At 39.0% G+C, this 17,686-nt stretch overlaps 2 protein-coding genes across 2 annotated transcripts in view; one reads left to right on the plus strand and one right to left on the minus strand.

The window, feature by feature from the left end:
• Positions 1 to 5,381: 5,381 nt before the first annotated feature.
• On the minus strand, positions 5,382 to 15,521 carry FKBP14 (FKBP prolyl isomerase 14). The gene is made up of 4 exons (XM_058527664.1): positions 15,038 to 15,521; positions 12,085 to 12,236; positions 9,070 to 9,197; positions 5,382 to 6,259 (listed from the first exon to the last, which is right to left on the minus strand). Exons 1-4 carry the CDS (start codon positions 15,232 to 15,234, stop codon positions 6,101 to 6,103), a joined length of 636 nt encoding a protein of 211 aa, XP_058383647.1. The 5' UTR covers positions 15,235 to 15,521; the 3' UTR covers positions 5,382 to 6,100.
• Positions 15,522 to 17,201: 1,680 nt separating this feature from the next.
• Positions 17,202 to 17,686, plus strand: part of PLEKHA8 (pleckstrin homology domain containing A8) — a 47,598-nt gene continuing 47,113 nt past the window's right edge. Inside the window, exon 1 of the mRNA XM_058527653.1 lies at positions 17,202 to 17,609. Coding sequence (XP_058383636.1) covers positions 17,570 to 17,609 — 40 coding nt within the window. The 5' untranslated portion in view covers positions 17,202 to 17,569. The remainder of the gene's footprint in view (positions 17,610 to 17,686) is intronic.

Below are 17,686 nucleotides of genomic sequence, written 5' to 3' on the forward strand. Positions count from 1 at the left end.
AAATTGATTGTGGTCATGGTTACACAACTCTATGAATATAATAAAATTTATTGAACTGTAAAAAAAAATCACTGTACTACATATTAATTTCATAAAAATAAATGAAATACCCTACCTCAAAAAAAGAAATATTAGAAAATCATTGAACATTGCCCAGCTCAGAGGAGATAGGTGAATGATAAACAGTCAACAGTTTTGAAGAATTACTGTCATAGCAGTAAAATGTTAGGAAAAAAAATCTACGGAGGAGAGTTGATTTACTATTCAGTCTCAATGTAAGAATCAATTAACTTTAGGAAGCTGCTTAATTTTCTTTAAAGATTATGATACAAAACAGAAAACCTTGGATACTGCTACATGTTGCAAGAAAAAAAAATACATCACACTTTGTAGAAGATTGTATACCTTCTAAAATTTAGCCAAAATAATGCAAGGAAAAACTTAAGTGAACAGTGTCAAGGAACCGTTGGTACTAAGACAGCGGGAGAGAACAGGTTATGCTGTGGGAAAATTTGGCAATTCAAATGGGGATTTCATTGTAAGGTCCTTTTAAGTTCTTCCCTATTTTCCTGCAAGTAAAATGCTGTCTCTTATTTTAAGGCAAATCTTCTGTATTTGTACTACTCCTCTCCTTGGTTATTCAATACAAGTATAATTACCCATTTAATTAAATTTAGCTACTATCTTAAGAACCACTTAAAAAAATCTAGAATGTCTCAAACAGAATGTATTCTGCACAAAACAGCTGCACAACAATTCCAGGAGATATGATCACAATGGGTAAGAACCACCAATATGTGGTTGAATGTTATAACATCCTAGTCTGCTAACCAGAGGTAAAAATTAGATTCAGAGTTATGTTAACATAAAATGCACTCTGGCAGAGTAAGTCCAACAAATGAATGAGAAAATGCTATAAGAAATTGAAACTAAGTCCCAAAGGGTCTTCCTACCTTTACTTCATTCTTTATAGGAATGAACTGTCCTTCAATACCTCAATTTACATTGTACATGAGATTGTTTTTACTGCAACTCTTTACCAGAAAGGAAATTATCTTTATCCTACTGCAGTATCAAATTTTAAATTAATGAAATGACTTGTAAATTCCCAGAAATCCCCCAGTGGGATATAATTTAGCTGTTACTAGCTACCAAGGGGACACCTTTCACTTTACTCTGGATTTTTAGAATAAAACCTCAGCAAACATCTCATGTCATTTGTTTTTAGATCATAAAACAAAATTGATGTTAGCCTAGCTCACAAGCACTTAGATTGGCTTCGTAAATTATTGGCTGACTCATTTTCACTCAATTCATCCATTTTATGCCAGAGGCTTTATTAGTAGTACAGGAACATAAAGAACTGGTAAACAAAAGAATCCACAGACTGTGCGCTACGTGTTGCAGATCTCCTGGAATCTTCCAACGGTTTTTATTCTTTTCCTTAACAATAATCTAAGTATATCAAAATAAGCCACTTAATCCCTTTGGTAAACTTTAAGCTGTAAAGGAAAAAAAAGATTATTGTTGGTTCTACATGGAGAACTACTGGGAAATTTTACCTAAATTATAAGTGAAACACAGAAATGTGGGCAAAGTACAGAATGATAGGCTCCACATGGACAAAAGAGAAGTTTAACTGCATGGTAAAGACAAGTTTTCAGAGAGGACAAATCGTGTACCAGAGAGAGCATTTCAATGACTATCTCAGTACAAAACTATATATACACACACACACACACACAGAGACATTCACACAGACATACACATGCCTATATCTATATATTTTTTAAGAGAATAGTTTTATTTCTTCCTAAATCTCTTGGCTGTATATCCTTCAAAATGGGTGGGTTGTAGATAATTCTGAAAAAATATTTAGAAGAATAATTTTGGGAAACTCTGGGGCTCTTTTCTCTCTTCTGGTCAGGAAGATGTTCACAAAAGCATATTTACTGACCATCTAACTTTTTGCTATAAGAATTCAGAGTCAAAAAAATTTCTAACCCTGAGAAAAATGGTATCTTCACCCAATTTATCATTTTGACTGTAATATTCATTTTTAGGCAGAATTAGTTGCCCCAATGCCCAATGCTTTCCAGAAGGCAAAAACGAATATTCATAGAAGAGAAAAATTTAGGAGATTGTATATTCAAGGGCAGAGAATTAGTGACGTTTTCTCTCAAATTAAGGTTCCTGGACCACCTGCATCAGTCTCATCTAGCAAGTGAGTTAAAATGCAGATTCATGGGCCCAACCCAAGAATTCAACAGAATCTCTAGGGAAACGGTTCAGGAATCTGTACTTTTAACACATATCCTGTGTGATTCTGATGTGCCCTAAATTTGAATCATTGCTACATTTCTGTAACCTTTAGGAACCAAAGCATGCCTCTCATTGTATTTGAGGACTGAGCTATGAAACCAATGAGTTCGCAAGTTTCTTTCTGCTGTCAGCCTGGAGCAAGGAGCTGGAGGTAGCAGAGGCAAAGCTGAAGCAAAATAATATTTTAAGGAGAGAAAAGAATTTACCTTCAAATAAAGACTCCAAACTCATATGTAAGAATGTGTGGATTTCATTGTACTAAAGGCAATATGCAAATCCTGCTAAAAAGATTGCTACATATATTAAGAGATAGGAGTACTATAATTTTAATGCTTTCAAATGGGCATATGAATTTATAATCATGTTTGACATTTCAGCGGGGAGAGATAGTATGCGGACATCTATATAGGAATGTAGATGTAAGCAATATCCTATATCATGAATAAGAGAAGTGCAAATTCATTTCCACAAGGAAAGATTCAAATATCTAATCACCCATCTGAATTAGAAATCATTGTTTCTTGTTATTTTTATGGCAACCCAGCATTTCATTTAATTACATAAGGTGTTTTATAGCACTAATTTACTCAGTAGGCATTAATCATGTCCACTTGTGACACACAATAAAATCCCAAACCAAAACAACGATAACCACCAAAACAAAACAAAAACAACACACAGATGCTTTCTCCAGTACCAAAAATTCACTTTTAACTATTGCCCTCAAGGCTCAAGGTGTAATGCTTATTTCAAAACAATTTAAACCAAACCACAGCTTGCCTTACAAATATATCTAAACAGAGTAATCAGAGGCACATTCAAAGTGTCACTATACCACTCTCTTCCCACTACCTGTCCATCTTCCTCACTTCATTTTGACATAAAACCTAAAATAACAGATAAGAAAATCAATAAAGCTACTGAGGAAATTGGTACCTGAAGAATTTTTCACAGCCAATTATTTCCCAAATAAATATTGGGAACAAATTCTTTATTTGAAAAGAATATCACAACCTAGTCATATAAATTTAAATATGACACATCTAGCAGTATTAAAGAGTCAAATTATAAACAAGAGAGGTCACAGTTTATGTCTGATTATTCCAAGGAATGGAAATGTGCATATGTGCAGCTAAACCAAAAAGGCAGATAACTTAAAAACAATCCTAACCTATGTATATGTTCTCATTTTATACTTGTGTCTAAATATTTAGATGGCAATTGATACAAATTCATGCAAGATAAAGAAATACACTGCCTGAATAATCAAAATTCTTTTTACTTTTCTTGCTTACCATTGATAGCATCATCAGTAATACTTATACAAAGTGACACCATATGACAAGCCACTTTCTTTCCCCCATAATACAGCATAAGGCTTTCTGTAAGGTGGTTTATAACTCCTCCAGGTTAAGGAAAATGGCAGTGATGACTTAGTTTTCTAGATATAGCTGATTTCATCAGAGAAAGGTGTTGTACACATTCTTCCCAAGAACTTTATGTTTTAGTGAGGAAAATGTCAATATATAACTGGTGAATATAGTCTATAAAAGATTTAATAATTGTTCATAAGTTTTTTATAAAACAAAAAACTCAGAGGTAAACAGGAATGAAAGGACTAAGACATACACCTGGAATCTCTCACCGCACAGGGTTTTTCAGGCAATTCAGTGCTAACCCCAAGATTATCCAATGAAACTAGAGCCATTTGGATCATGGAAAGAATTCCAAAGCACCAGAAACAGCCAGTAAACCATCTTCAAAGGATAAGGACCCAAAGACAAAAAAGCAGAGTTGACTGCTAGGAGAGCAAATTGAAGAAAGAATTAGGCCCAATGAATTCAAAGAAAATTTTCACTTTTTCAATAGTAGAGGGCAGTAGCAAGATACTGAACTTAGGGACTGAAATCTGGTTCTACAAGTTAGCTGTTGACCTTGGGCACAACAATCAATCTCTTTGAATGACAATTTCCTCATCTATAAAATAGGTACATTAAGATCCAACAGCTTTTTTCAGAGGCTTCAGAGCAATGAGAATCAAAGATGATGCATTTGAGATCACTTTGTGGACTATAAAGGACTATTCTTAGTAAATGGAGATTGGGGCACTTTTTTAAAGTATTAAAGATAAAAGTCAATTTAAGATAAAATTTCTGATGGAGTAGTGGTTAAGTTCTCGAGCTCGGCTTCAGTGGCCCAGGGTTCTCAGGTTCAGATCCCAGGCGTGGACCTCCACACCGCTTATCAAGCCACGCTGTGGCAGGAGTCTCATCTATAAAGTAGAGGAAGATGGGCACAGATGTTAGCCCAGGGCCAATCTTCCTCAGCAAAAAGAGGAGGATTGGCAATGGATGTTAGCTCAGGGCTAATCTTCCTCATCAAAAAGAAAAAAAAAAGGTAGAATTTTAAAATCATCAATTTTTTGACCCAGGATAGATCTCTATTCAATAGTAGCTGCAGTAGGTCTGCCTCATTTTTTGATGAGGCAGAAATGGGAAATTTTTGATTGGCTTAACAATTTGTCTTACGATACAGTGTTACTGTAGTATAATACACTAGTTATAAACTTTATTCATTAAAGAACCAGGAAGGGTAATCTGCTAGCCTTAAAAAGTAAACATGGACTAAATACAACTCTCTACCTCCTCTACCTGTAGTCTAGTTGTTAAGACTCAGCATTCAGCTCTCACTGTTGTGGCCCAGCTTTGTTTCCCAGTCAGGGAACCATACCACCCGTCTGTCGGTTGTCATGCTGTGGCGGCTCCATGTTGCTGTGCCACTGAAAGCTGTGCCCCTGGTATTTCAAATACCAGCAGGGTCACCCATGGTGGACAGGTTTCAGCAGAGCTTCTAGACTAAGACAGACTAGGAAGAAGAACCTGGTCACCTACTTCCCAAATTGGCCATAAAAACCCTACGAATAGCAGCAGAGCATTGTCTGATATAGTGCTGGAAGGTGACAGGATGGTGCAAAAAGGCTGGGCAGAGTTCCGCTCTGCTGTACAGAGGGTTGCAAGGAGTTGGAATCAACTGATGGCAAGAACAATAAAAACCTCCTCTACAATATTTTGACATATTTTATTACAAAGAAACAAACACATAAATAATTTGTCCTATTTATCATGGTAGGTCATTAGTTACTAGGAACCAAACTTAATGTAGCTTAAGTCCTAGGCAGAATGTTTTGATGTATGCATATTTATAAATTATTAACTTTGTTACTCATTTCAGCATTGCACAGCTCCTCAGTAAAGCAGTTAACTGTTAACAAGTAGAGTCCAACAACCATTTTCCTCTTTTCCTCAAGCAGAGACTCAAAGGCAGTTACAGACATACTGTTTCATTATAACATGAAAATAGTAAGCCTCTATTGCAAAAGGGTTTTCAAATGTCAGTATCTAACTTAGGGAAAATAGAGGGAAGCAGAAATAGAGGGTGCTGATTTGTGCTCCAACCTGCTCTCATGTTGTGGCATGCTTCTCGTTGCAATATTTAAAATTACAAGTAAGCAAGTAAAACATAAGGCTTCATATGTGAAAGTGGAAAATGGTCCGGAAGTCTTCTATTCAAAGACAAACTAATTTTTTCTTCCCAATAACTCACCAGAAAGAAATGGGTACTTAGAAGCCCTAAGAGGTTCTTCAAATAATATTCAGAAAAATATATAAAAATAAAAAACAAAGCAAGAACAGAACACTGTTAAAAAAAATAAGACTTTCTTTAAAGATGGTTGCCTCTCTTTAAGGATGGATGCTATATAAAATAGGCAGATGTATCTCTATAACTCATCATGTTTATATGTAAATTCTCTGGCAGATATAAATCCATCTTTGTCTTCATCTTCTTTATCAAAAATATCCTCCACCAAAACATCGTGATGACTTTCATTCACCACCGCACCATGCTTTTCAAACTCCTTCTTTAAATACACTTTAACCTACAAAATAATGAGTCTCATTAACAATTCTAGTTCATAAGATACCCATATCGAGCCAATCAATATCACAGATTGGACTGGTAGTTCATTTAATTATATATAACAGCTACTAAACAACTACTTTATATTTCTAATGAATAGTAAAAAAATTATAAGGAATTTTTTCCCTTAAAAACTGTTGCTATACTGCTAAAGTAGGGGCACAGAATATTGCTCAGAGGCAAAGATAAGGCTTGTATCATCTGGAAAACACCCAGTGGGGCCCAGCCCATGGCCTAGTGCTTAAAGTTCTGTGCACTGTGCTTCAGCGGCCCAGGTTCCCAGGTTCGGATCCCAGTCGCAGACCTATTCCACTCACCAGCCATGCTGTGGCAGCGTCCCACATACAAAAAAAATGGAGGTGGATTGGCACAGATGTTAGCTCAGGGCTAATCTTCCTCAAGCAAGAAAAGAGGAGGATTGGCAACAGATGTTAGCTTAGGGCAAATCTTCCTCAGCAAAAAAAACAAAAACAAAAACAAAAACAACACCCAGTGAAAGCATACTACCTGTTCTTCATTCAATTCTAACTAAAGCCAAGCATTTGAAAGACTGCTGTCTTTCAATCCACTGAATTATCCGGATCTTATTATCCAACAAGGGTCAAAATCCCAGATATTTCTCTTAAAATCAGATTCAATGATGGCTTTCTTTTATTTAAATAAGTGTCTGAGGGGGCTGGCCCAGTGGCATAGAGGTTAAGTTCGTGTGCTCCGCTTTGGCGGCCTAGGGTTCGCAGGTTTGGATCCCGGGCATGGACCTACACACTGCTTATCAAGCCATGCTGTGGCAGGCATCCCACATAAAGTAGAGGAAGATTGGCACAGATGTTAGCCCATTGCCAATCTTCCTCAGCAAAAAGAGGAGGATTGGCAACAGATGTTAGTGCAGGGCTAATCTTCCTCAAAAATAAAAAAATATGTGTCTGGGAATAGTACATGCTGTGGACACAACTACAATCACGCTACATGACCTTCCAATCTCAGAAATTAAAGCAAAAACCAGCTGGATGAGTGCTTAGACTAAAATTTCCATTTTCATTCAGATATTTAAAGATAAAAACAAAATACTGCTCTCAATTACCCACTAGATTCACCATAATGCAATTCAACCTGTATTTTCATTTTTAATCATATCCCTAGTATTCTTTCTGTTAGATAAGCAATTTCAAAGTCTCTCTCCTCTCCTTACCACCAACATGCAAACATATGGAGTACATTTATTTTTAAATTTTTTTTATTTTTATTTTTTTTTGGTGAGGGAGATTGGCCCTGAACTAACATCTGTTGCCAATCTTCCTCTTTTTGCTTAGGAAGATTGGCCCTGAGCTAACATCTGTGCCAAACTTTTCTCTATTTTGCATGTGGGTTGCCACCACAGCATGGCTTGATGAGTGGTGTAGGTCTGTACCTGGGATCCAAACCTGCAAACCCGGTCACCGAAGCACAGTGCACCAAACTTAACCACTACACCACCAGACTGGCCCCTGGAGGATATTTATTTTTAAGATTACAATGATTTAATGGAGTTGGCAAAAGAAAGAATGATGAAGCTCTATGGATTACCATAGAATATATCTCCAGGATATATTGTGTGAATAAAGCAAGATGCCAAATATTATGCATAGTATGTATTTTTTGTGTAAGAAAGGGAGAAATACAAATATGTATTCATGTTTGCTTGTATTTGTGTAAAGAAATAACGGAAGGATACATTAGAAACTAATAAAACTGGATACAAACAGGGGTAGATCACACTGTAGAAGAGGATGTGGGTAGGAGAAACACTTCTTAGTAAATATCTTTTTAAATTGGATTGATTTTTTGAACTAGGTGAATGTGTTATATAGTCAAGATTCTTTTTTAATGAAAGGGAATCAAAATTTATCTTGGATGGAAAAAAGTCCTACGACTGGTAACACTATGAGGTGTTACAAATTTAGCAGCTGTGGATCATGACCCCATGATTCATAATAACTTAGCTTATTCAAGACTTAATCATTTCCTGGCTATTTGAATGAAACTGATCAAAGCTTAGAAAGGGACTTGATTTCTGACCAGCCAAGCAGAATGGAGAGCGTGGGTAGACAAAAAACCTTGGGATAAATATCTACCTCTGCTCCTTTCCCCACAGCAGCCAGACTAAGACAAGTGTCTGTAGCAATGGCTGCGAAAGCCTAAATAAATTATAGGCAGAGACTTCTTCCTTTCTCCTTACCCAAACACCACGACTTCAAGGGGCTGGGAAAGGTCTCCTGCTATGAAAAGCCAGACTGGAGTCTCCTTTCTCCAGGTGCTAACTTGAACAAACTGAGCATGTGAGGTGTTCGTTGCTAATTGTTAGGAAATCACTACAAAATGCATTTAACAGCCAGTCTACAGTTTTAAACAGAAACTCTCCACTTAAGGTATTTCTCAGGACATCTATGTTACTTATACTAGGGATAAATATCTCCAAATACTTCTAACTCCAAAATGGGAATTGTCTTGGCAAAATGGATCTTTGAAAAACTCTGGGCAAGGGCAAGACACAGTGAACCTTAAGCATTGGGAGAAAGAAAAACAGCAGAAGAATACATGGTACTTTTTAAGTCTCATATTTCTTTCCAAAAGAATGATTTTTTATGAAAAAGTCAATTTTCAAAGCATTGGTATTTTAAGAAAACTTATAAATAACATTTTATCCAAATAAAAATAAATTTTCTTTAAAAATATATTTCTAAAAAAGTGAGCTAAAAGAAAGAAAGAGGAGTAGGAGGAAGCAAAGGTCACCTCATCTTTAGAGAGTTTCCAGTCATCATTAAGATCCATTTCTTGGAATGATTCATGGGATCTTGGTCCATTTCGAATCTCCAGGAGATCGATATTGAATATTAGCGTACTCTCTGGGGGAATTTTACCTGACATGAGGAGAGACGGGGGTTAAGTTTTATTAAAAAGATCTCAACGTTTTTATGATAGAAAACTTACGGTACTAGACAACACATTTTTTAATTGAATTAAATGAAGAGCCTTCCTAAGATTGTCACTTATGATAGAAATTACTTCTAATTATATTTTAGTCAAACAAATAGAATAAAGAAGGAATAATCCAAACTAATAGATCAAAAGCAGTCTGTTTTTGGCTTTGCAATTAAAAATTGTTTTATACACATACATACAGATGTGCCTAATGGCCTGGGTATTAAATTTCAAATATAATTAAGATATTACAAATTATATGTCAAGAATGACTTAAAGGACTTTAGATAATTTAGAGTTAATTATAGTACAAGCGATTTACTAACTCTGGGGTCAGAAAAGTCCTGACCTAGAAAAACATAAGAGTACTGCCATTTCTACCACTTGGAGGCAGTATACTATTGAGTGAGCTCTGGTGTCGTACTATCTGCGATTGAAGCTTACTTCTGCCTCTCTCTAAGCCTCAGTGTCCTTATCTGTAAAATGCAGATGACAATACTGCCCACCTCAAGAGTCTGTTGGGAGGATGAAGGTAGATAAATCCATGCAAAATACTTAGCATTCTGCTTGAAAATTAGTAAGCTCTCAATACATGTAGCCAACATATAATTCTCTTACAGGCTTTAAAAACAATACAGGAAGGTTCAACAATTTCAGAAAGTTAGGAAACACCCCCTCTGACATAGAACATTATACATATGTTCAAGAAATTTTATGAGAGAGGAGAAATTAAAACAAATTTCTGAGAAGGGAGATAAAAATCTTTAAGTGAAAAGAGCTTTGTTCAAGTCCCAGGGACCTTAAAAAAAAAAAAACAACTTTCTGGGAAGTATGGACAATTTTTTTCCACTTCTTTTCCTCTAACTATATTTAACATACAGGTCTAGACATTACAAATATTTATTAGTCCCCCATATCCCACATATTTTCATGAAAGAGCATTTGTAAGCACTAACAAGAACAAACTTACACTGTGTGCTGAAGCTTACCATTCCAGATCTAGACAGAGAAGGGGCATGTACTAGGTCGTCGATAAAACTGGTGTCTTTCCAAAGGAGGCATGCAAACATGGGACTAAAGGACTACAAAATTAGTGTTAAATTCATATTAGTAGAATTAGTTTCATTGTGCTCAGTTTAAAGGAAAGGACTCAAATTTAGCTCTCTACTCGTTGTAAAATAAAACTGAGTTAAATATAGTATGGAGAAAGAGTAATGGACTAATACTATATACATAAATATTAAAGGTGAGACAATAAAAACACAAGAAGGTAAAAAAATACATTTGAACATCAGAGAAACATTTTCTAGACACTTGATTTTCCTCTCTAAAGAGGATTATTATTAAAATAAGAATTGGTTAGTAAATTCTACTCTATGCATAAGATTTATATAGCAAGTTCCATTTTAGAATATATAATGCTTCACATGTGGCACGTATTTTCTTCTCAGGAGACTAGGGCTAGGATTCCCACTTTGTAAAGGCTTAAGCTTAGACCTAAGGATGCTGCGAAGTCTGTATTTCTACAGTATTAGAGTGGTTCTCTGCCTGGTTCTGATGACTACTTAAAATTTTTTTTTCTTCATTATGTACGTAATATATGCACATTGTAGAGAATTTGGAAGAGACAGAACCAGAAATAAAAATAATCCCCAGCCCTACAGTCCATTGTTAACATTTTTATTTATTTCCTTGTGATTCATTTTGTATGTGTATATACTTTCTTCCTATACTTACTACTATCATAGTATATATACTATAGCTTTATTTTCTACTTTTACATATAACATTATATCACAGACATTTTAGATATAATTTTTAAAATCTTTGAAATGCCATTTTTTAAATAACTAGACCATATTTTATTTAGCTAAACTCTTCTCATTATATACGAAAGTTGGTTCCAATTTTTTTGCTATTAGAAACAACACAGTAATGGACATCTCTGTTCACAAATATTTCTCCTGATACTTGATTATTCCCTTAGGTTAGATTACAATAAAGGAATTACAGGATGAATGCATCTCCTATATATGAAACATCTTCTGGCCTCTTTTAGATAGTCCTTTGGAAAGCTGCACGGGCTCCCACTCAAACAGGTGTATGTGCCTGCCCAGGAACAAATTAGCACAAAATCTCCCTGGACCAGTTAGTCCATTTGCTTCTGTTTTATTAAACTCATTTCTTGCCACTCCATTAGTTTTTTTAAATAAATTTTCAAAAACTTTATAAAACAAGAGTGAAAAGAACCTCCAATAAAATCCTTGTTGTGGGAAACTTTCATTTCACACAGCCCATATCTGAAACTGCATTTAATGCCTTACTAATGTATATTTCAAATGTTCAACTCATCAAAATACATATATATAGAGAGTAATCTTTCTTTTTGCATTGTTAAAACAAATTGGTGAGTTTCAGTTGGAGAAGACGAAAAAGTTCTAGAGATGGATAGTGGTAATGCTTGCACAACCATGTGAATGTACTTAAGGGTACTGAACTGTACACTTACAAATGGTTAAAATGGTAAACATGTTATGTATATTGTACCACACACACACACATTTAATCATCATATTGGTGAATAATGTAAATAAGAGAGTTGAAGTTTCCAGAACCTTTTTTCATTGTTAGCTCAGGTGACCATTTAGAGATTATGGCTTTAATTGGCCATTTCAAATGAAAATCAAGACATAATTGTATTTCTCAAAGAAATACAAGTCCTCAGTTTCCTTCTAGAAAAATAATACATAGTAGTTACACTAACTTCTGTCTCCTAATCCTGAGAAGAACTCTAGTGCTATAGTAACAATGTAGAATTGTTATTACCTTTTCCTTCTTTTCCATAGCCCAGGGCAGGAGGAATGATGAGCTTTCTCTTCTCTCCTACACACATTCCCTGCAATCCCTGGTCCCAGCCTTTGAGAGCCTCCAGGATGCCCAGGGTAAACCAAATGGGCTGACCATTGTTATGTTTGTGACTGCGAGAGAAAGAAAACACATTAGACCTCTATAGTAATTTTATTTTTTATTGCTGTGGTACATTTTTTCCACCTATAAGTGGTTAAATTTGGGAATTAATGAAAATAGCCACACATACACACACACAAACACAAAACCAAGTCAACTTTATAATAATTCAATTCATTGCCCATGTTTCTTGATGCAAATTTCACACAGTTGACTCAGCTAGAGACAGGCAGAGGGAATAATAATAAAAACAAATAATTTTTTGAGCATTTACTGTATACCAGGTAATGCCCTAAACGCTTTGCCTCTTAATTCTAACAATGATCATATGAGGTAAGTACCATTATTTCCCCATTGTACAAATGAGGAAACTGAGGTTAAGTGTGCCAGTAGTTGACCTAATTCCAAAGTTCAAGGTATTAACCACAAAGTGATGCTGTCCCAGGAAGGCTACTAGGGTGCAGAAGAGGGGGAAAATAATGGAAAAATGAGTGAGTTTGGGAAGGAGGATGAGAGGCTAAGGAGAATTTACTGCCAACACACATGGGTCCATACCCATAAGGACACTGGAGAGTTGGGAGAACAGCATCTTATAGCCTGCCTAAAACTTTCCTGATGTACAGCCTGCTGATGGCTCTGATAAGTAGAAAAGGCTGCTCTTCAACCCTGAATTCCCACTCAGACCCTAGCTCAGTTCTCTCCACAGGGGTCTACTGTGGGGCTATGCAGGGAAGCCTGGAAGAGTGGCCTCTCAAGGACTGAGGAAGAAGGGAATGGTTAAGATATCCTGGCTTATGAGCTGAAGAGAGGCCAGCCTAAGAAAAACAACCTGCCGAGCTACTGGGGGGCTGCGGGGCTGAGTAGTCCCTATTGTTCCCTTCAGTACAATAAGGAAAGTGTTCTATTCAAGGATATCTTGTAGGTGAGAACGAGAAGTCATTCCACTAGGTTTCATGGGTACCATGGTTACTAAATCTAGGTAAAGCCCATTACTTCCTCTTTTCCTTAATTTCTTCCCATAATCAAAGTAACAAAATACCAACTGTAGAAAACTTGGGAAGACTAAGAAAGAATAAAGAAGGAAGAAACAACCTACCAACCAGCACTGACTACAGTTTTGGCACATTTCTCATCACGGCTAAAGGATTTAAGCTATTTACCACATAGGCTATGGTTCTAGAAACTGATCATTTGATGCTCCTTTTCATGATACTCAGGGTTAGTAGTTCCTAACCATTTACATGGAGGCTGCACAACAACAGTCCCCTCATCAGGTACTAGAACTTTAGTAGCAAACTGCTAAATAATATCCCATGGCTACTACTAAAGTCTGCAGAGGTTTTTGGTTCTGAGACTTGAAAGAAATCAGGCTGGGTCTACAAGAGATTGGGCTAAAAGTGAAAATTTTAAATGCAAATCATAATATCATTTAATGTCCACTGTGGCACTGGCCTTGTCGATAAGAAGACAGGGCTGTGGAGAATTCTATGGCAAGCCATTGTTTTGGAACTTTTTGCAAGGGCTGGAAGAGTTCAACGAAAAGTGCCATTCACTTCTCCAAAACCTCAAGCCAGACCAGGTCTGAACGCCCAGTGGAGGCACTTGATCAGAAAAGGAGGTCTAGGATGGACTGCAAAGCTTCATGGCTGTGGTTCTCTCTACCATGGAACGTCTCTCTACCTGGAAAGTCTTCCCTCTCCCATTCTCCACCTGGAACCCTCCACTCATCTTTCAAGCCCCATCTCAATTACGATCTCTGGGAAGTCTTTCTTTTTCCCCACCTCTCACAGCATAATTAACTCCAGACTCCATTATGCTTTGTGAGCACTTTGAACATTCTGTACTCTATAGCATGAGTTCTTTACTTGTCTTCCTCCCCGCTGTAGACGGTATACTGCTAGAGAACAAGAACCCACTCCTAGTCATCTTTGCATCCCCAGGGCCTGACTTGTGGCCACTTAATAAGGGTTTGATAGATGACAGATAAATGAATGGACAAGGACGAAGAGAAGCCAAAATATTTGAATCTCCCTTGTATCACGCACAGGGCCTAACATAGAGGAAATGCTCAATAAATACTTTTGGAATGGAATGAAGAGAACCAATGCCTAATTGGCATTACACTTGTAAAGCTTTTCCATGTTGCAATTTCTTTGTTTATAGAACAGAAATAAAGATAGTGTAACCACCTGAAAATCCTTCACTGTAGGTATTGGATTAATCTTCCATAACCACACCCACACCCATCAATGAAGTCTTTGAATTTCTGGAAAGAAACAAATGATGAAACAAATCATGGTCCTGTGCCTTACCAAAATGTCATCTGTCAGAACAAAAGTTAAAGAGATCAATGAACTAACATTAGTATCTCCTACAATAAGCAAATAAATGATTGTGTATTCTGCTCATGAAGTTGCTGTTAAAAGTTTTAAGTAAATTTCACCTACACCAAATTAAAAATGGAATTGGGTATTTTTTCTCAGAAATGGAGTTTGAGAAATGAGAATTCCTTTAAGTTTTTTCTACTTATTGCCTAATTATACACCTAGATATTTCTGCAGTATTTCAGATTCTAGTTCTAATTTTGACATAAAAAATTAACCGCTTTATCATGACCACATGTTTCCAATAACACCTTCAAAGGCCTCGTTATATAAGATTGGCTTTAAACAATTTCCTTTCCCCAAAGAAGGAAATAAGATATGTCAGTTTTTCAAAAGAGAGGTAAAACCTGTTACACGCTACCTTTTCTGCCCAAGAACTAGCATAGGTGGGTGGGTTCTTTCATTATCTGCGGAGTATAACTACTTACGTGGAGTGAAATAAGGAGCCGTCCTTTTCCAAGTAGCCTTCATAGTGAACCAACATCAAATCACCCCCCTTGGTCTTGCGATGGCAGATGAACGGCTTCTGGAGCACTTCAATCTTCACTTCTGGCTCAGGAATCAGAGCCCCGCTCAAAGAAGGGACCAGCAGCGTCAGGACGGCGTTCCACAAGAAAAGCCTCATGTTGCTGGAGCAGGAAAGAAGTTCCTACCAAAACAGAGACAGGGTCCCCGACCTCACAGAGCTAAGAAGGTAGTTGAAGGCTTAAGCATAACGGTGGTCTGGCAAGTTCATGACTCCCCCTTCCTAGCAGACGTGGCACATTTATGACCGACAACTTGCCCACGCACTGCGAACTCACCTCTAAAGAGTTAAACCCAGACCCGGCCTGACTGGCTCTTACATCGCGGCCGCCTGGAAAGGACGGCCTCCCATTGGCTTGCCGTGCTGTCCCTCAGGCGCCTCTCAAGCCAAAGGCGGGGCGACAATGTAATTCACAGCCGGGCCAAGCCGGGCAGCGGCCCCGCGGCGAACCACCCTGAGCGGTCCTAGAGCACGGCGGATTAAACAAGTCCACAACCTCGGATTTGGGCAGAGGGGTGGGGCAAGGAGCTACCCGGAAACTCTTCCGGCAGATTTACATCTGTCAAGTACCCCGGCTGAGCGTGGTGGGACCTGGTGAAACGGTAGCGGTTTCAGGAAAAGCTCGCTTACTCTCGCTGTTGGTGAGAAGCCCCCCCAGGATTCTACAATCTTAAGACTCCTGCTATTGCTTATTATTTAATTTACAGCATAAACGATAAAGGCTTAAATAGTGCTGTAGAGTTCACAAAGAGTGTTCCTGTGCGTGAACCTCACTGCACTGCCAGTAAGGCAGATTCTTTTATCTCATTTGAAAGGTAAGTATCTTTAGGGTAGGAGACGTTAAGTGTTCTGCTTAACGTTGTTCAACCCCAAAGCAGTTGAGTTCCGCCTTCAAACCAGGTCTTCTGATTCATTCTACAACACCGCATAATATTATGGCTGCTAATAATTTGTCACTTAGGTGACCTTAGGGTAGAGGGTCAATAATAGCTTCTATCGGGGAGAAAGATGTGCAGACCTCCCCTTTAAAGAAGAAATAGTAATCACGGTTACGAGTTACACAGGCTCATCTTAGTTTAAAATGTTTACTTTTACATTTTTCTCCTAATTTCAAAAGCAATACATGTTCATTGTAGTCGATTTGGAAGAAACTGGAAAGCACTAAAGTAGGGTTTCCAGGTAAAATACAGGCGCTGAATTAAATTGGAATTTCATATAAACAATAAATCAATTGTATTTTTACTTGCTAAATCTGGCAATCTTACACTAAAGAAAAGAAAGAAAAAAGATAGCCTACAACAACACCGACCACAAATAATCATCTTAACATTTTGGTGTATGCTTCTGTGACATATGCCTAAAATAATGTGGATCATAATTGTACACTCTGTTTCGTACCTGCTCTTTCTACTTAATCTACAGCTAACATTTTCCCTGGTCAAATGTCCTTAGCACAGTACTCTCTTACAGTTTAATATGCATAGGAGTCCCCCGGGGATCTTGTTAAAATGCAGATTTCGGTTCAGGAGGTGTGGGTTGGGGCAAGATTCTGCACTTCTGACAAGCTCCTAGCTGATGCCAATGATGCTGTCCAAGGACCACGCTTTCAGTAGCGAAGCCTTCGAGTTTAGACATCTACTTACACTGGCCACACAGTATTCTATCGTGAAATCTTCATCATCTCCGTACGCCCTATTGTTGGGTACCTCAAACGGGATCAATTAGACAGCCTTGAAATAAGAATTGGACCCTGGGGACTAGAACCCAGGGGGCACTCTAAGGGGCCCCAAATATCAGGAGGTGGGACCCGACCCCTCTACGGCACCGTTAACAGTCTGCACTATTTCCCACACTTGTCTCAGAGCCTCTCTCCTCCGTTCTCAGCGCCGGCCTACTCCCAAACCCGCCTCCCCGGACTCGATTTCCCTGCGGGCCCCTCCGGATTCATCAGCCCCACCGCCGCAGTCGCTACGAAACCCCGGAGTGGATTTTGGGAACGTGAGCGCGAGCGGGGCACTGGGCATGCGCGAGCGGCCCCGGGGCCCGGCGGGTGGAGGACCCAGGTAGCGCGAGGTGGCGCCGCCGGCGACTCGCTGCCTCCCTTGCGGCACTTCGGAGGCTTCAGCTGCCTTTCGGGGCCACCCAGCGCCTTGGCCTCCCTGTGGACAGCGCGTCCCCCGCGCTGCCCCGGCCCCTCGGCCCGCCGAGTCCTCACTTGCCGAGGCCGCCGCAGTGACCCCGCCCCCGAGCCGACGATGTGAGGCGGGCCGGGCGTCCCCGCACCGGGCCCGGGCGCCGGGAGTGGGCGGCTCGGCAGCGCCGGGCGATGGCCCTGCTGCCGGTGCTCCTCGCCGCCTGGGGTCTGGGGCAGTGAGGGGCCGGCGGGCGAGGGAAGCGGCCCTGGCGCGGCGGGGGCGAGGGGGCCGCGGGCGCCATGGAGGGGGTGCTGTACAAGTGGACCAACTATCTGAGCGGTGAGTGGGGGCGCGCCAGGGGGCCGCTCCTTTGTCTGAGCGGCCGGGGGGCGGCGTCGGGACGCGCCTCGGGGGTC

The sequence above is a fragment of the Diceros bicornis genome, chromosome 3, assembly GCF_020826845.1.
Source record: "Diceros bicornis minor isolate mBicDic1 chromosome 3, mDicBic1.mat.cur, whole genome shotgun sequence".
Lineage (NCBI taxonomy): Eukaryota > Metazoa > Chordata > Mammalia > Perissodactyla > Rhinocerotidae > Diceros > Diceros bicornis.